At 44.4% G+C, this 14,417-nt stretch overlaps 3 protein-coding genes across 4 annotated transcripts; all 3 read right to left on the bottom strand.

Annotated features, from left to right (window-relative positions):
* Positions 1-486: 486 nt before the first annotated feature.
* LOC119029402 (tripartite motif-containing protein 16-like) lies at positions 487-4,515 on the bottom strand. Its single transcript, XM_037116185.1, has one exon. The coding sequence runs from the start codon at positions 3,885-3,887 to the stop codon at positions 2,199-2,201; it is 1,689 nt and encodes a 562-aa protein (XP_036972080.1). The 5' UTR covers positions 3,888-4,515; the 3' UTR covers positions 487-2,198.
* Positions 4,516-6,336: 1,821 nt separating this feature from the next.
* Positions 6,337-9,205, bottom strand: LOC119029442 (tripartite motif-containing protein 16-like). The gene has a single exon (XM_037116251.1). The coding sequence runs from the start codon at positions 8,722-8,724 to the stop codon at positions 7,036-7,038; it is 1,689 nt and encodes a 562-aa protein (XP_036972146.1). The 5' UTR covers positions 8,725-9,205; the 3' UTR covers positions 6,337-7,035.
* A 1,558-nt stretch (positions 9,206-10,763) lies between these two features.
* Positions 10,764-13,613, bottom strand: LOC119030344 (tripartite motif-containing protein 16-like). Of its 2 annotated transcripts, XM_037117838.1 has the most exons (2): positions 11,917-13,594; positions 10,764-11,421 (listed from the first exon to the last, which is right to left on the bottom strand). In XM_037117838.1, the coding sequence occupies exons 1-2, from the start codon at positions 13,548-13,550 to the stop codon at positions 11,376-11,378; spliced, it is 1,680 nt and encodes a 559-aa protein (XP_036973733.1). In that variant the 5' UTR covers positions 13,551-13,594; the 3' UTR covers positions 10,764-11,375. The 2 variants fall into 2 exon arrangements, with proteins under 2 accessions (XP_036973733.1, XP_036973734.1); XM_037117839.1 differs by having other exon boundaries at positions 10,765-13,613.
* Positions 13,614-14,417: the final 804 nt, after the last annotated feature.

Raw genomic sequence — 14,417 nt, 5'->3', positions numbered from 1 at the left:
TAACAAGCCCACAAACCCAGCGTTCAGTTGAATTAAGTGATCATTTCACTCCAACTCATTAGCACCTGAAAAGAAACAGGCTGAATTTAATATCAAAAAATTGCCCCCTTTGATAACGTTGGACCTGTGTAACATAATCCCCCCGTGAGATTTACGATAAAGGAAAAAAATAGAGTTAATGCATTAAAGTTAATTTATATTCTTTTGTTAAATTTCACCTGAGGGCATCTATTACGTTTATATTAAAGTGTGAGGAGGAGCAGTTAATTAATGTGTTTTACCAGATTAAATCTGCTGAAACTTTGTGGGCTGTTTAAAGATGTTTGACTGTGTAATTACCTGTTAGACAGTTTCCAGGCCCTGCTGGTTTATCTGCATGACAAGGTTCACAATTATTTATGTTTTTAAGTCCACTTACAGCCTGACTTTTGTTTCTGCTCACCAACTTTTCTGACTAACTCACAAATATTTCTTTTGCAGATGTTGTGAACATTTGCACTACATTCAGATGGAAACCTGAACGACTGTCTGGCCATGAAATAAACAAGAGACGAGTGAGACAGTGAAGACCAGGTCGACCAGGTCGCTCCGAGTGTTACCCTGTCGTATTACCGCTGTCGCAAAGATAGTGTTAGCAGCGTGGCTACCGCTAATGGATCCCAATTTGACTTATGCCGCCTCTCCACCAAATCTAGTGGGTCTACACCAGATTTTAAATGCAGGTGAACCCATGAAATGTCGCCTATTGACCCCATTCCCACTTCCCAAAACAACAACAGACCCACTGTGAAAGACACGTCTGTAAAACGGTGGATACATTATTCTGAGCGTCACAACCGCAGCAACACGACTCGTTTCACTGTCATGATTTGAGCCATTCGGTCCAATATGAGTTGAAAAGTCTACAAGAGCCGGACGATAAAATGTTTTTGTGTCCCTTCAAGTTAGCCGGGCACGAAACCGGAAGTCGATCAGCAATCGAGGTATTTTCATGATCAGGAAGTCGAACTTTTTTAGCTTAAAAACACCACTGAGCAGCTTTCTTAGGAATGAACTGGACTCCACCTCAAATGCCGTGTCCAGTAGTAAAACGTCTTTAATAGGCCACATACTTTATTTATGCACCACCACCTGATGTTGATAGACGTCATCACTTTGTGCCGGGGAGCTCGTTCACCCAGGTCTTACATTTAGATCACAGCTGAGCCAAGGTGATAAAAACACGTGTCTACTACAGAGTCAACTCACCTGGGTGTAAATGCAGAGTTTACACATTCACATTGCACATAAAATCCTGACGTTAGTGGGTTTGAGTAGGATTTTTGACCAGTGGAAAAGGGGTGTTAAACCCTGATCCAAGAGCCTAGAATGACAACAAGAAGAAAAGACTTTGTTCATGTTAATTTATTCATGATTTAAACCTCCAGTTATTCACACATATCATCAGTGAAGTCTGTTATGTCATGGTCAGGGTGATATACGCATTTCACTTTGTTTAGAATTAAACTAATTAATAAAAATTGGAATATCTTAATATTTTACTACCCTAGATGTGGTCCTTTAGTGCATCATAAACAGTCTGTTGCTGTGTTTTCTTTCATCCAACTTGTTAATTAGTCTTATTGCTATTTTCTCTGACACATACAAAAGTTTAGTACGATTCACAGACGAGTTGCCTCGCACCTCAAAATATGGAAGAATCAGTGAACACAACAAAATATGAAGAGAATCAAAATCTGAACCGTCCTTTGTTCAAAACAGCAAAACATGGACACACTCTCAAGTTTGTTCACACGTCCCATCAGTAAAGTCTGTTAAACGACTCTTGTTCAATGATTTCATGAACAGATTCACTTCATCCACACAGTCAGTGTGTTGGAGCAGAATCTCAGCTATGTACAAGCAAATAATGAAGCATCTCCTTATTGATTATGATCATGTGAAGTGAAGTCATCATGAGCAGCGAGAGCCTCCGTGGCTGAACAGACACAGGAAGGAGCGCCGCCTGAAGAAAGTCCAACATTTACAGAACAACAAGAAGACGTCAAAGTACCGCCCACAGTGTTTGATTGACAGGTGATCTGTGTGCAGTGAAGAAATGCCACAACAATCAGCTCTCAGCAACAATGATGGAAACACAACAAGTCTGAAGAACTGAAACACACAATTTAACCCACTGACCCTGAAATGACTTCAGTCTATTTGAGTTCACAAAACTCAGCAGAGCCTCCAGAGGAAAAAAACAAACTGCCAAACTTAAGTCCAGCATAGAGCGGCTGAGTGAATGTGGTCTGGACTCTGTGGAGGAGAGTCATGGAGTCAGAGACGCTGTAGAAGGACAGAATACCTGCACTGTGATCCAGGTACACTCCAACTCTGGAGGACCGACGACCTGAGACGGGAGTTTGGACTTTGTTGTACCAAAAGTTAGAACCGTCTGTGGAACAATATAACATCCAAGATTTGTCATTGTATCCAAATAAACATTCAGATGAGTTCTCTGCTCTGCTGATATTCTTGTATGCGACTGCTACACCAACTCCTCCTCTTCCTTCTCTCCTCTCAACCTCCCAGTAACAACGTCCAGTCAGACTCTCTCTACTCAGGACCTGAATCCACACAGTGAATCTGTCTGGATGATCAGAATAAGACTGATGTTGACTCACTGTTGCTTTTCTGTTCCCCTCTGATAATAACAGATGTCTGTGTGCTGTGTTTGGATCCAGTGTGATTTCACATGAAAATCTTAAGAAGTCAGCTCTGGTCATGGTTTTTGGTGGTGACAGTAAAACATCCACTTGAGTCACTGTCAGTGAGATGTTGGTCCATGTGTCTCTCAGGACGTCCTGTAGTTTGTCTCTGAGCTCTGACACAGCTGCTGTCACATCCTCAAAGTACTTGAGAGGACGGATGTTGATGCTGGATGAGTGTGTAGACTCACTGAGTGCTGACAGTGAGGGGTAGTTGTGTAGAAACTGGTTGTGATCCTCTGTGTGTGAGAGCTTCTTCAGCTCAGCGTCTTTCCTCTTCAGCTCAGTGATCTCCTGCTCCAGCTTCTCCTGAAGCTCTTTGACTCGACTCACTTCAGTTTCCTGCTGGGATCTGACCTGCTGCTTCACATCAGAGCGTCTTTTCTCCATGAGACGGATCAGCTGGGTGAAGATCTTCTCACTGTGCTCCACTGCTTTATCAGCAGAGCCATTGATGGCCTCCACCTCCTGTTGAAGCAGCTTCACTTCTTCCTCTCTGTCCTGGATTCTCTGCTGGATGTTGTGTCGACTCCCCTCCAGCTCTCTCTGCCTCTCAGTCCTCTCTGCTGCAGCTGACACTGTGTCGTGGCCTTTATGTTCGTCCACAGAGCAGAGATAACAGATACACTGCTGATCAGTACGGCAGAACATCTTCATCACCTCATCGTGACGAGAGCAGATGTTCTCCTGGAGCTTCTCTGACGGCTCCACCAGCTTGTGTTTCTTTAATGGAGCCACATCATAATGAGGCTGGAGGTGTTTCTCACAGTAAGAGGCCAGACAGACCAGACAGGACTTAACTGCTCTCAGTTTCCTCCCAGTGCAGAAATCACAGGCCACATCTTCAGCTCCAGCATAGCAGAGATCAGCAGGAGCAGCTTGGAGTCCAGTCTTCTTCAGCTGCTCCACTAAAGCTGCTAACATGGTGTTTTTCAGCAGCTCAGGCCTCGGTATGAAGCTCTTCCTGCACTGAGGGCAGCTGTAGATCCTCTTCTCATGCTCTGTGTCCCAGTGGTCTTTAATACAGTTCTTGCAGTAGCTGTGTCCACAGGGAGTAGTCACCGGATCCTTCAGTAGATCCAAACAGATCGGACAAGAGAAAGTCTCTCGGTCCAGCTGAACTCCTTTCTGCTCCATTTCACCTCTCAGTGACAACGACTGTCTGAGCTTCACTTCCTGATAACTGAAACTAGTCTGAACTCTGATCTGAACAGGGTGTGTTTGTGCAGCGAATGAAACCTGTCAGCTCAGTTACAGCCAACCACAAACTGCAGATCTGAAGGGGAGGAAACAAGGAAATGTAGTGACAGAGTGGAGCTGCTGTGTGAGAGGAGGAAGAAGATGGAGGGCTGATGGAGCTGTGACTCAGTCCAGGACGAGGAGCAGCTCTGTCAATCTGAACTTTGTTTCCTGTTTAACATCGAAGCTTCAGTTAAAACCTGCTCCACATTTGAAAACATCAACGTTTTTAGTTGTAAATTATTTCTTGGCTCCTCAGACTTTGCTGATGTTTCTCTAACTCTTCCTCTGATTCTGTTCACTTTTCATTTCTTGGTTAAAAACAGCTGACCGACAGTCAGGAGTTATCAAACTAAACTCTCATAAAGATTCAAACTGCTGTATGATAGCTGTCTCAGATAGAGTCTTTTCTCGTCACTCAGGTAAAACAACATCTATGTTACCAGCGTGCATACCTTGTCTTTCACTTATCTTAGGCTTATCAAGGCCGATCTGGACAGTCAAGCGTTTCCTCACCATCCCTCATCCACCACAACTTCATGAATAAAATATATCCCACCAGGCACTGACTCCTCCTGGTGTCACCCATCCAAACACCTCGGAACTGTCTCATGAAGCATTATCTAGTAATGACATCATAGAAGGCACAATTTGACTTCACAACAGATGCTGATATAGAAAAGTGGGTCAGCAACAAATTCATTATCTTAATGAATTAAAAGCTGTTTTCAGTGCGGATGTCTGTTCAGGTGGGGACACGTTGTGACTCACGTCGGCGTCTCCACTTTCAAATGTCTCCGTTTCTGCCTGTCAACGTTAAAATACTTCCCCGGAGTATTCAAACTGAAATATACAGCTGCATTTCTAAAAGTCTCCATTTAACGGGTTTGAAAACACCCGAGCGGTGCCGGGCGTAAAGTCAGCAGCACTTATTTCTGAGTGTGGAACAGAGAACACATGACTCCAGTCCTTCATCTTGTCTGTTAAGTACCAAATGTTCTCAGGGCTCAGTGAGATCTTCATTGGCTGAATAAATGTTTCTGCCTTTGTGTTATTACCTCATTAATATTGTAAACATTAAAATTCTGTGTACCTTTAACAAACACTCCCATCTGAGGTGTCACGCCTCTAGCATGCCAAAAAAAAAAAGGTAAAAACATGTTAATCTGCCCAAAACATTCATCAAACAAACATGAACACAAAGATAAAAGTAACGTCAGCTGATCAGCATCTCCTGTGACGACACCAACCAGCAAAATCCAGCCAATCATTAAACTGCGTGTGTCCATGTGCACATGTATGATAATGGCCTCGGTGTGTTTGGTGGGGGTGTTACTGAACGACTGCCTGGCCATGAAATAAACAAGAGACGAGTGAGACAGTGAAGACCAGGTAGAGCGATTACACAATATTTCAATTCAACACCAAATTTAAAGCTGAACCAGGCGACCCTTCTATCCCCCCTCGCTCCGAGTGTCACCCTGTCGTATTACCGCTGTCGCAAAGATAGTGTTAGCAGCGTGGCTACCGCTAATGGATCCCAATTTGACTTATGCCGCCTCTCCACCAAATCTAGTGGGTCTACACCAGATTATAAATGCTGGTGAACCCGTGAAAAGTCGTGAAAAACCCAAACGTCTGTAAAACGGTGGATACATTAGTCCGAGCGTCACAACCGCAGCAACACGACTCGTTTCACTGTCATGATTTGAGCCATTCGGTCCAATATGAGTTGAAAAGTCTACAAGAGCCGGACGATAAAATGTTTTCGTGTCCCTTCAAGTTAGTCGGGCACAAAACTGGAAGTTAGTCAACTCGATCAGCAATCGAGGTATTTTCATGATCAGGAAGTCGAACTTTTTTAGCTTAAAAACACCACTGAGCAGCTTTCTTAGGAATGAACTGGACTCCAACTCAAATGCCGTGTCCAGTAGTAAAACGTCTTTAATAGGCCACATACTTTATTTATGCACCAGCACCTGATGTTGATAGACGTCATCACTTCGTGCCGGGGAGCTCGTTCACCCAGGTCTTACATTTAGATCACAGCTGAGCCAAGGTGATAAAAACACGTGTCTACTACAGAGTCAACTCACCTGGGTGTAAATGCAGAGTTTACACATTCACATTGCACATAAAATCCTGACGTTAGTGGGTTTAAGTAGGATTTTTGACCAGTGGAAAAGGGGTGTTAAACCCTGATCCAAGAGCCTAGAATGACAACAAGAAGAAAAGACTTTGTTCATGTTAATTTATTCATGATTTAAACCTCCAGTTATTCACACATACCATCAGTGAAGTCTGTTATGTCATGGTCAGGGTGATATACGCATTTCACTTTGTTTAGAATTAAACTAATTAACAAAAATTGGAATATCTTAATATTTTACTACCCTAGATGTGGTCCTTTAGTGCATCATAAACAGTCTGTTGCTGTGTTTTCTTTCATCCAACTTGTTAATTAGTCTTATTGCTATTTTCTCTGACACATACAAAAGTTCAGTACGATTCACAGACGAGTTGCCTCGCACCTCAAAATATGGAAGAATCAGTGAACAGAACAAAATATGAAGAGAATCAAAATCTGAACCGTCCTTTGTTCAAAACAGCAAAACATGGACACACTCTCAAGTTTGTTCACACGTCCCATCAGTAAAGTCTGTTAAATGACTCTTGTTCAATGATTTCATGAACAGATTCACTTCATCCACACAATCAGTGTGTTGGAGCAGAATCTCAGCTATGTACAAGCAAATAATGAAGCATCTCCTTATTGATTATGATCATGTGAAGTGAAGTCATCATGAGCAGCGAGAGCCTCCGTGGCTGAACAGACACAGGAAGGAGCGCCGCCTGAAGAAAGTCCAACATTTACAGAACAACAAGAAGACGTCAAAGTACCGCCCACAGTGTTTGATTGACAGGTGATCTGTGTGCAGTGAAGAAATGCCACAACAATCAGCTCTCAGCAACAATGATGGAAACACAACAAGTCTGAAGAACTGAAACACACAATTTAACCCACTGACCCTGAAATGACTTCAGTCTATTTGAGTTCACAAAACTCAGCAGAGCCTCCAGAGGAAAAAAACAAACTGCCAAACTTAAGTCCAGCATAGAGCGGCTGAGTGAATGTGGTCTGGACTCTGTGGAGGAGAGTCATGGAGTCAGAGACGCTGTAGAAGGACAGAATACCTGCACTGTGATCCAGGTACACTCCAACTCTGGAGGACCGACGACCTGAGACGGGAGTTTGGACTTTGTTGTACCAAAAGTTAGAACCGTCTGTGGAACAATATAACATCCAAGATTTGTCATTGTATCCAAATAAACATTCAGATGAGTTCTCTGCTCTGCTGATATTCTTGTATGCGACTGCTACACCAACTCCTCCTCTTCCTTCTCTCCTCTCAACCTCCCAGTAACAACGTCCAGTCAGACTCTCTCTACTCAGGACCTGAGGACACCCAGTGAATCTGTCTGGATGATCAGAATAAGACTGATGTTGACTCACTGTTGCTTTTCTGTTCCCCTCTGATAATAACAGATGTCTGTGTGCTGTGTTTGGATCCAGTGTGATTTCACATGAATATCTTAAGAAGTCAGCTCTGGTCATGGTTTTTGGTGGTGACAGTAAAACATCCACTTCAGTCACTGTCAGTGAGATGTTGGTCCATGTGTCTCTCAGGACGTCCTGTAGTTTGTCTCTGAGCTCTGACACAGCTGCTGTCACATCCTCAAAGTACTTGAGAGGACGGATGTTGATGCTGGATGAGTGTGTAGACTCACTGAGTGCTGACAGTGAGGGGTAGTTGTGTAGAAACTGGTTGTGATCCTCTGTGTGTGAGAGCTTCTTCAGCTCAGCGTCTTTCCTCTTCAGCTCAGTGATCTCCTGCTCCAGCTTCTCCTGAAGCTCTTTGACTCGACTCACTTCAGTTTCCTGCTGGGATCTGACCTGCTGCTTCACATCAGAGCGTCTTTTCTCCATGAGACGGATCAGCTGGGTGAAGATCTTCTCACTGTGCTCCACTGCTTTATCAGCAGAGCCATTGATGGCCTCCACCTCCTGTTGAAGCAGCTTCACTTCTTCCTCTCTGTCCTGGATTCTCTGCTGGATGTTGTGTCGACTCCCCTCCAGCTCTCTCTGCCTCTCAGTCCTCTCTGCTGCAGCTGACACTGTGTCGTGGCCTTTATGTTCGTCCACAGAGCAGAGATAACAGATACACTGCTGATCAGTACGGCAGAACATCTTCATCACCTCATCGTGACGAGAGCAGATGTTCTCCTGGAGCTTCTCTGACGGCTCCACCAGCTTGTGTTTCTTTAATGGAGCCACATCATAATGAGGCTGGAGGTGTTTCTCACAGTAAGAGGCCAGACAGACCAGACAGGACTTAACTGCTCTCAGTTTCCTCCCAGTGCAGAAATCACAGGCCACATCTTCAGCTCCAGCATAGCAGAGATCAGCAGGAGCAGCTTGGAGTCCAGTCTTCTTCAGCTGCTCCACTAAAGCTGCTAACATGGTGTTTTTCAGCAGCTCAGGCCTCGGTATGAAGCTCTTCCTGCACTGAGGGCAGCTGTAGATCCTCTTCTCATGCTCTGTGTCCCAGTGGTCTTTAATACAGTTCTTGCAGTAGCTGTGTCCACAGGGAGTAGTCACCGGATCCTTCAGTAGATCCAAACAGATCGGACAAGAGAAAGTCTCTCGGTCCAGCTGAACTGCTTTCTGCTCCATTTCACCTCTCAGTGACAACGACTGTCTGAGCTTCACTTCCTGATAACTGAAACTAGTCTGAACTCTGATCTGAACAGGGTGTGTTTGTGCAGCGAATGAAACCTGTCAGCTCAGTTACAGCCAACCACAAACTGCAGATCTGAAGGGGAGGAAACAAGGAAATGTAGTGACAGAGTGGAGCTGCTGTGTGAGAGGAGGAAGAAGATGGAGGGCTGATGGAGCTGTGACTCAGTCCAGGACGAGGAGCAGCTCTGTCAATCTGAACTTTGTTTCCTGTTTAACATCGAAGCTTCAGTTAAAACCTGCTCCACATTTGAAAACATCAACGTTTTTAGTTGTAAATTATTTCTTGGCTCCTCAGACTTTGCTGATGTTTCTCTAACTCTTCCTCTGATTCTGTTCACTTTTCATTTCTTGGTTAAAAACAGCTGACCGACAGTCAGGAGTTATCAAACTAAACTCTCATAAAGATTCAAACTGCTGTATGATAGCTGTCTCACACAGAGTCTTTTCTCGTCACTCAGGTAAAACAACATCTATGTTACCAGCGTGCATACCTTGTCTTTCACTTATCTTAGGCTTATCAAGGCCGATCTGGACAGTAAAGCGTTTCCTCACCATCCCTCATCCACCACAACTTCATGAATAAAATATATCCCACCAGGCACTGACTCCTCCTGGTGTCACCCATCCAAACACCTCGGAACTGTCTCATGAAGCATTATCTAGTAGTGACATTATAGAAGGCACAATTTGACTTCACAACAGATGCTGATATAGAAAAGTGGGTCAGCAACAAATTCATTATCTTAATGAATTAAAAGCTGTTTTCAGTGCGGATGTCTGTTCAGGTGGGGACACGTTGTGACTCACGTCGGCGTCTCCGCTTTCAAATGTCTCCGTTTCTGCCTGTCAACGTTAAAATACTTCCCCGGAGTATTCAAACTGAAATATACAGCTGCATTTCTAAAAGTCTCCATTTAACGGGTTTGAAAACACCCGAGCGGTGCCGGGCGTAAAGTCAGCAGCACTTATTTCTGAGTGTGGAACAGAGAGCACATGACTCCAGTCCTTCATCTTGTCTGTTAAGTACCAAATGTTCTCAGGGCTCAGTGAGATCTTCATTGGCTGAATAAATGTTTCTGCCTTTGTGTTATTACCTCATTAATATTGTAAACATTAAAATTCTGTGTACCTTTAACAAACACTCCTATCTGAGGTGTCACGCCTCTAGCGTGCCAAAAAAAAAAAAGGTAAAAACATGTTAATCTGCCCGAAACATACATCAAACAAACATGAACACAAAGAGAAAAGTAACGTCAGCTGATCAGCATCTCCTGTGACGACACCAACCAGCAAAATCCAGCCAATCATTAAACTGCGTGTGTCCATGTGCACATGTATGATAATGGCCTCGGTGTGTTTGGTGGGGGTGTTACTGAACGACTGCCTGGCCATGAAATAAACAAGAGACGAGTGAGACAGTGAAGAACCGGTAGAGCGATTACACAATATTTCAATTCAACACCAAATTTAAAGCTGAACCAGGCGACCCTTCTATCCCCCCTCGCTCCGAGTGTCACCCTGTCGTATTACCGCTGTCGCAAAGATAGTGTTAGCAGCGTGGCTACCGCTAATGGATCCCAATTTGACTTATGCCGCCTCTCCACCAAATCTAGTGGGTCTACACCAGATTATAAATGCTGGTGAACCCGTGAAAAGTCGTGAAAAACCCAAACGTCTGTAAAACGGTGGATACATTAGTCCGAGCGTCACAACCGCAGCAACACGACTCGTTTCACTGTCATGATTTGAGCCATTCGGTCCAATATGAGTTGAAAAGTCTACAAGAGCCGGACGATAAAATGTTTTTGTGTCCCTTCAAGTTAGTCGGGCACAAAACTGGAAGTTAGTCAACTCGATCAGCAATCGAGGTATTTTCATGATCAGGAAGTCGAACTTTTTTAGCTTAAAAACACCACTGAGCAGCTTTCTTAGGAATGAACTGGACTCCAACTCAAATGCCGTGTCCAGTAGTAAAACGTCTTTAATAGGCCACATACTTTATTTATGCACCAGCACCTGATGTTGATAGACGTCATCACTTCGTGCCGGGGAGCTCGTTCACCCAGGTCTTACATTTAGATCACAGCTGAGCCAAGGTGATAAAAACACGTGTCTACTACAGAGTCAACTCACCTGGGTGTAAATGCAGAGTTTACACATTCACATTGCACATAAAATCCTGACGTTAGTGGGTTTAAGTAGGATTTTTGACCAGTGGAAAAGGGGTGTTAAACCCTGATCCAAGAGCCTAGAATGACAACAAGAAGAAAAGACTTTGTTCATGTTAATTTATTCATGATTTAAACCTCCAGTTATTCACACATACCATCAGTGAAGTCTGTTATGTCATGGTCAGGGTGATATACGCATTTCACTTTGTTTAGAATTAAACTAATTAATAAAAATTGGAATATCTTAATATTTTACTACCCTAGATGTGGTCCTTTAGTGCATCATAAACAGTCTGTTGCTGTGTTTTCTTTCATCCAACTTGTTAATTAGTCTTATTGCTATTTTCTCTGACACATACAAAAGTTCAGTACGATTCACAGACGAGTTGCCTCGCACCTCAAAATATGGAAGAATCAGTGAACAGAACAAAATATGAAGAGAATCAAAATCTGAACCGTCCTTTGTTCAAAACAGCAAAACATGGACACACTCTCAAGTTTGTTCACACGTCCCATCAGTAAAGTCTGTTAAACGACTCTTGTTCAATGATTTCATGAACAGATTCACTTCATCCACACAGTCAGTGTGTTGGAGCAGAATCTCAGCTATGTACAAGCAAATAATGAAGCATCTCCTTATTGATTATGATCATGTGAAGTGAAGTCATCATGAGCAGTGAGAGCCTCCGTGGCTGAACAGACACAGGAAGGAGCGCCGCCTGAAGAAAGTCCAACATTTACAGAACAACAAGAAGGTGTCAAAGTACCGCCCACAGTGTTTGATTGACAGGTGATCTGTGTGCAGTGAAGAAATGCCACAACAATCAGCTCTCAGCAACAATGATGGAAACACAACAAGTCTGAAGAACTGAAACACACAATTTAACCCACTGACCCTGAAATGACTTCCGACTATTTGAGTTTACAAAACTCAGCAGAGCCTCCAGAGGAAAACAAGCCAAACTTAAGTCCAGCATAGAGCGGCTGAGTGAATGTGGTCTGGACTCTGTGGAGGAGAGTCATGGTGTCAGAGACGCTGTAGAAGGACAGAATACCTGCACTGTGATCCAGGTACACTCCAACTCTGGAGGACTGAGGACCTGAGACGGGAGTTTGGACTTTGTTGTGATAAAAGTTAAAACTGTTTGTGGAACAAGTTAACAGCCAAGATTTGTCATTGTATCCAAATCTACATTCATGTGACCTCCCTGCTCTGCTGATATTCTTGTATGCGACTGCTACACCAACTCTCTCTCTCCACTCCACCTCCCAGTAACAACGTCCAGTCAGACTCTCTCTACTCAGGACCTGCTCCCACACAGTGAATCTGTCTGGATGATCAGAATAAGACTGTTGTTGACTCATGTATGTTGCTTTTTTGTTCCCCTCAGATAATAACAGAAGTGTGTTTGCTGTGTTTGGATCCAGTGTGATTTCACATGAATATCTTAAGAAGTCAGCTCTGGTCATGTTCTCTGGTGGTGACAGTAAAACATCCACTTGAGTCACTGTCAGTGAGATGTTGGTCCATGTGTCTCTCAGGACGTCCTGTAGTTTGTCTCTGAGCTCTGACACAGCTGCTGTCACATCCTCAAAGTACTTGAGAGGACGGATGTTGATGCTGGATGAGTGTGTAGACTCACTGAGTGCTGACAGTGAGGGGTAGTTGTGTAGAAACTGGTTGTGATCCTCTGTGTGTGAGAGCTTCTTCAGCTCAGCGTCTTTCCTCTTCAGCTCAGTGATCTCCTGCTCCAGCTTCTCCTGAAGCTCTTTGACTCGACTCACTTCAGTTTCCTGCTGGGATCTGACCTGCTGCTTCACATCAGAGCGTCTTTTCTCCATGAGACGGATCAGCTGGGTGAAGATCTTCTCACTGTGCTCCACTGCTTTATCAGCAGAGCCATTGATGGCCTCCACCTCCTGTTGAAGCAGCTTCACATCTTCCTCTCTGTCCTGGATTCTCTGCTGGATGTTGTGTCGACTCCCCTCCAGCTCTCTCTGCCTCTCAGTCCTCTCTGCTGCAGCTGACACTGTGTCGTGGCCTTTATGTTCATCCATGGAGCACAAAATACAGATACACTGCTGATCAGTGCGGCAGAAAATCTTCATCACCTCATCATGACGAGAGCAGATGTTCTCCTGGAGCTTCTCTGACGGCTCCACCAGCTTGTGTTTCTTAAATGTAGCTGATTCATAATGAGGCTGGAGGTGTTTCTCACAGTAAGAGGCCAGACAGACCAGACAGGACTTAACTGCTCTCAGTTTCCTCCCAGTGCAGAAATCACAGGCCACATCTTCAGGTCCAGCATAGCAGAGATCAGCAGGAGCAGCTTGGAGTCCAGTCTTCTTCAGCTCCTCCACTAAAGCTGCTAACATGGTGTTTTTCAGCAGCTCAGGCCTCGGTATGAAGCTCTTCCTGCACTGAGGGCAGCTGTAGATCCTCTTCTCATGCTCTGTGTCCCAGTGGTCTTTAATACAGTTCTTGCAGTAGCTGTGTCCACAGGGAGTAGTCACCGGATCCTTCAGTAGATCCAAACAGATCGGACAAGAGAAAGTCTCTCGGTCCAGCTGAACTGCTTTCTGCGCCATTTCACCTCTCAGTGACAACGAATGTCTGAGCTTCACTTCCTGATAACTGAAACTAGTCTGAACTCTGATCTGAACAGGGTGTGTTTGTGCAGCTGAGTTACAGCCAACCACAAACTGTAGATCTGAAGGGGAGGGAACATGGAAATACAGTGACAGAGTGGAGCTGCTGTGTGAGAGGAGGAAGAAGAGGGAGGGCTGATGGAGCTGTGACTCAGTCCAGGACGAGGAGCAGCTCTGTCAACCTGAACTTTGTTTCCTCTTTTACATGGAAGCTTCATTAAAACCTGCTCCACATTTGAAAACATCAACGTTTCTAGTTGTAAAACATTTCTTGGCTCCTCAGACTTTGCTGATGTTTCTCTAACTCTTCCTCTGATTCTGTTCACTTTTCATTTCTTGGTTAAAAACAGCTGACTGACAGTCAGGAGTTATCAAAGTAAACTCATAAACATTCAAACTGCTGTATGATAGTTGTCTCACACAGATAGTCTTTTCTCGTCACTCAGGTAAAACAACATCTATGTTACCAGTGTGCATATCTTGTCTTTCACTTATCTTAGGCTTATCAAGGCCAATCTGGAGCGTTTCCTCACCATCACTCATCCACCACAACTTCATGAATAAAATATATCCCACCAGGCACTGACTCCTCCTGGTGTCACCCATCCAAACAACTCGGAACTGTCTCATGAAGCATTATCTAGTAATGACATTATAGAAGGCACAATTTGACTTCACAGCAGATGCTGATATAGGCTTATCATGCAGGCACTGGGCTTGGCGTGAGACTCGGCCGGGCCTCCGACCGAGGAGCAGCCGGACCGCCAGGTCCAGTGCCTGCATCTCGGTCGGAGGCCCGGCCGAGTC

This window comes from Acanthopagrus latus, chromosome 12 (assembly GCF_904848185.1).
Source record: "Acanthopagrus latus isolate v.2019 chromosome 12, fAcaLat1.1, whole genome shotgun sequence".
NCBI lineage: Eukaryota > Metazoa > Chordata > Actinopteri > Spariformes > Sparidae > Acanthopagrus > Acanthopagrus latus.
The sequence above is the reverse complement of the archived record's forward strand: the minus strand, read 5'-3'. Positions and strand labels throughout refer to the sequence as shown.

Excerpts from the sequence above, each read along its gene's own strand:
- LOC119029402 (XM_037116185.1), bottom strand. The coding sequence starts at position 3,887 with ATGGAGCAGAAAGGAGTTCAGCTGGACCGAGAGACTTTCTCTTGTCCG.
- LOC119029442 (XM_037116251.1), bottom strand. The coding sequence starts at position 8,724 with ATGGAGCAGAAAGCAGTTCAGCTGGACCGAGAGACTTTCTCTTGTCCG.
- LOC119030344 (XM_037117838.1), bottom strand. The coding sequence starts at position 13,550 with ATGGCGCAGAAAGCAGTTCAGCTGGACCGAGAGACTTTCTCTTGTCCG. Across the intron at positions 11,422-11,916 it reads GCTGGACTTAAGTTTGGCTT|GACGGTTCAGATTTTGATTC; the intron begins GTTTTCCTCTGG and ends TTTTGAACAAAG.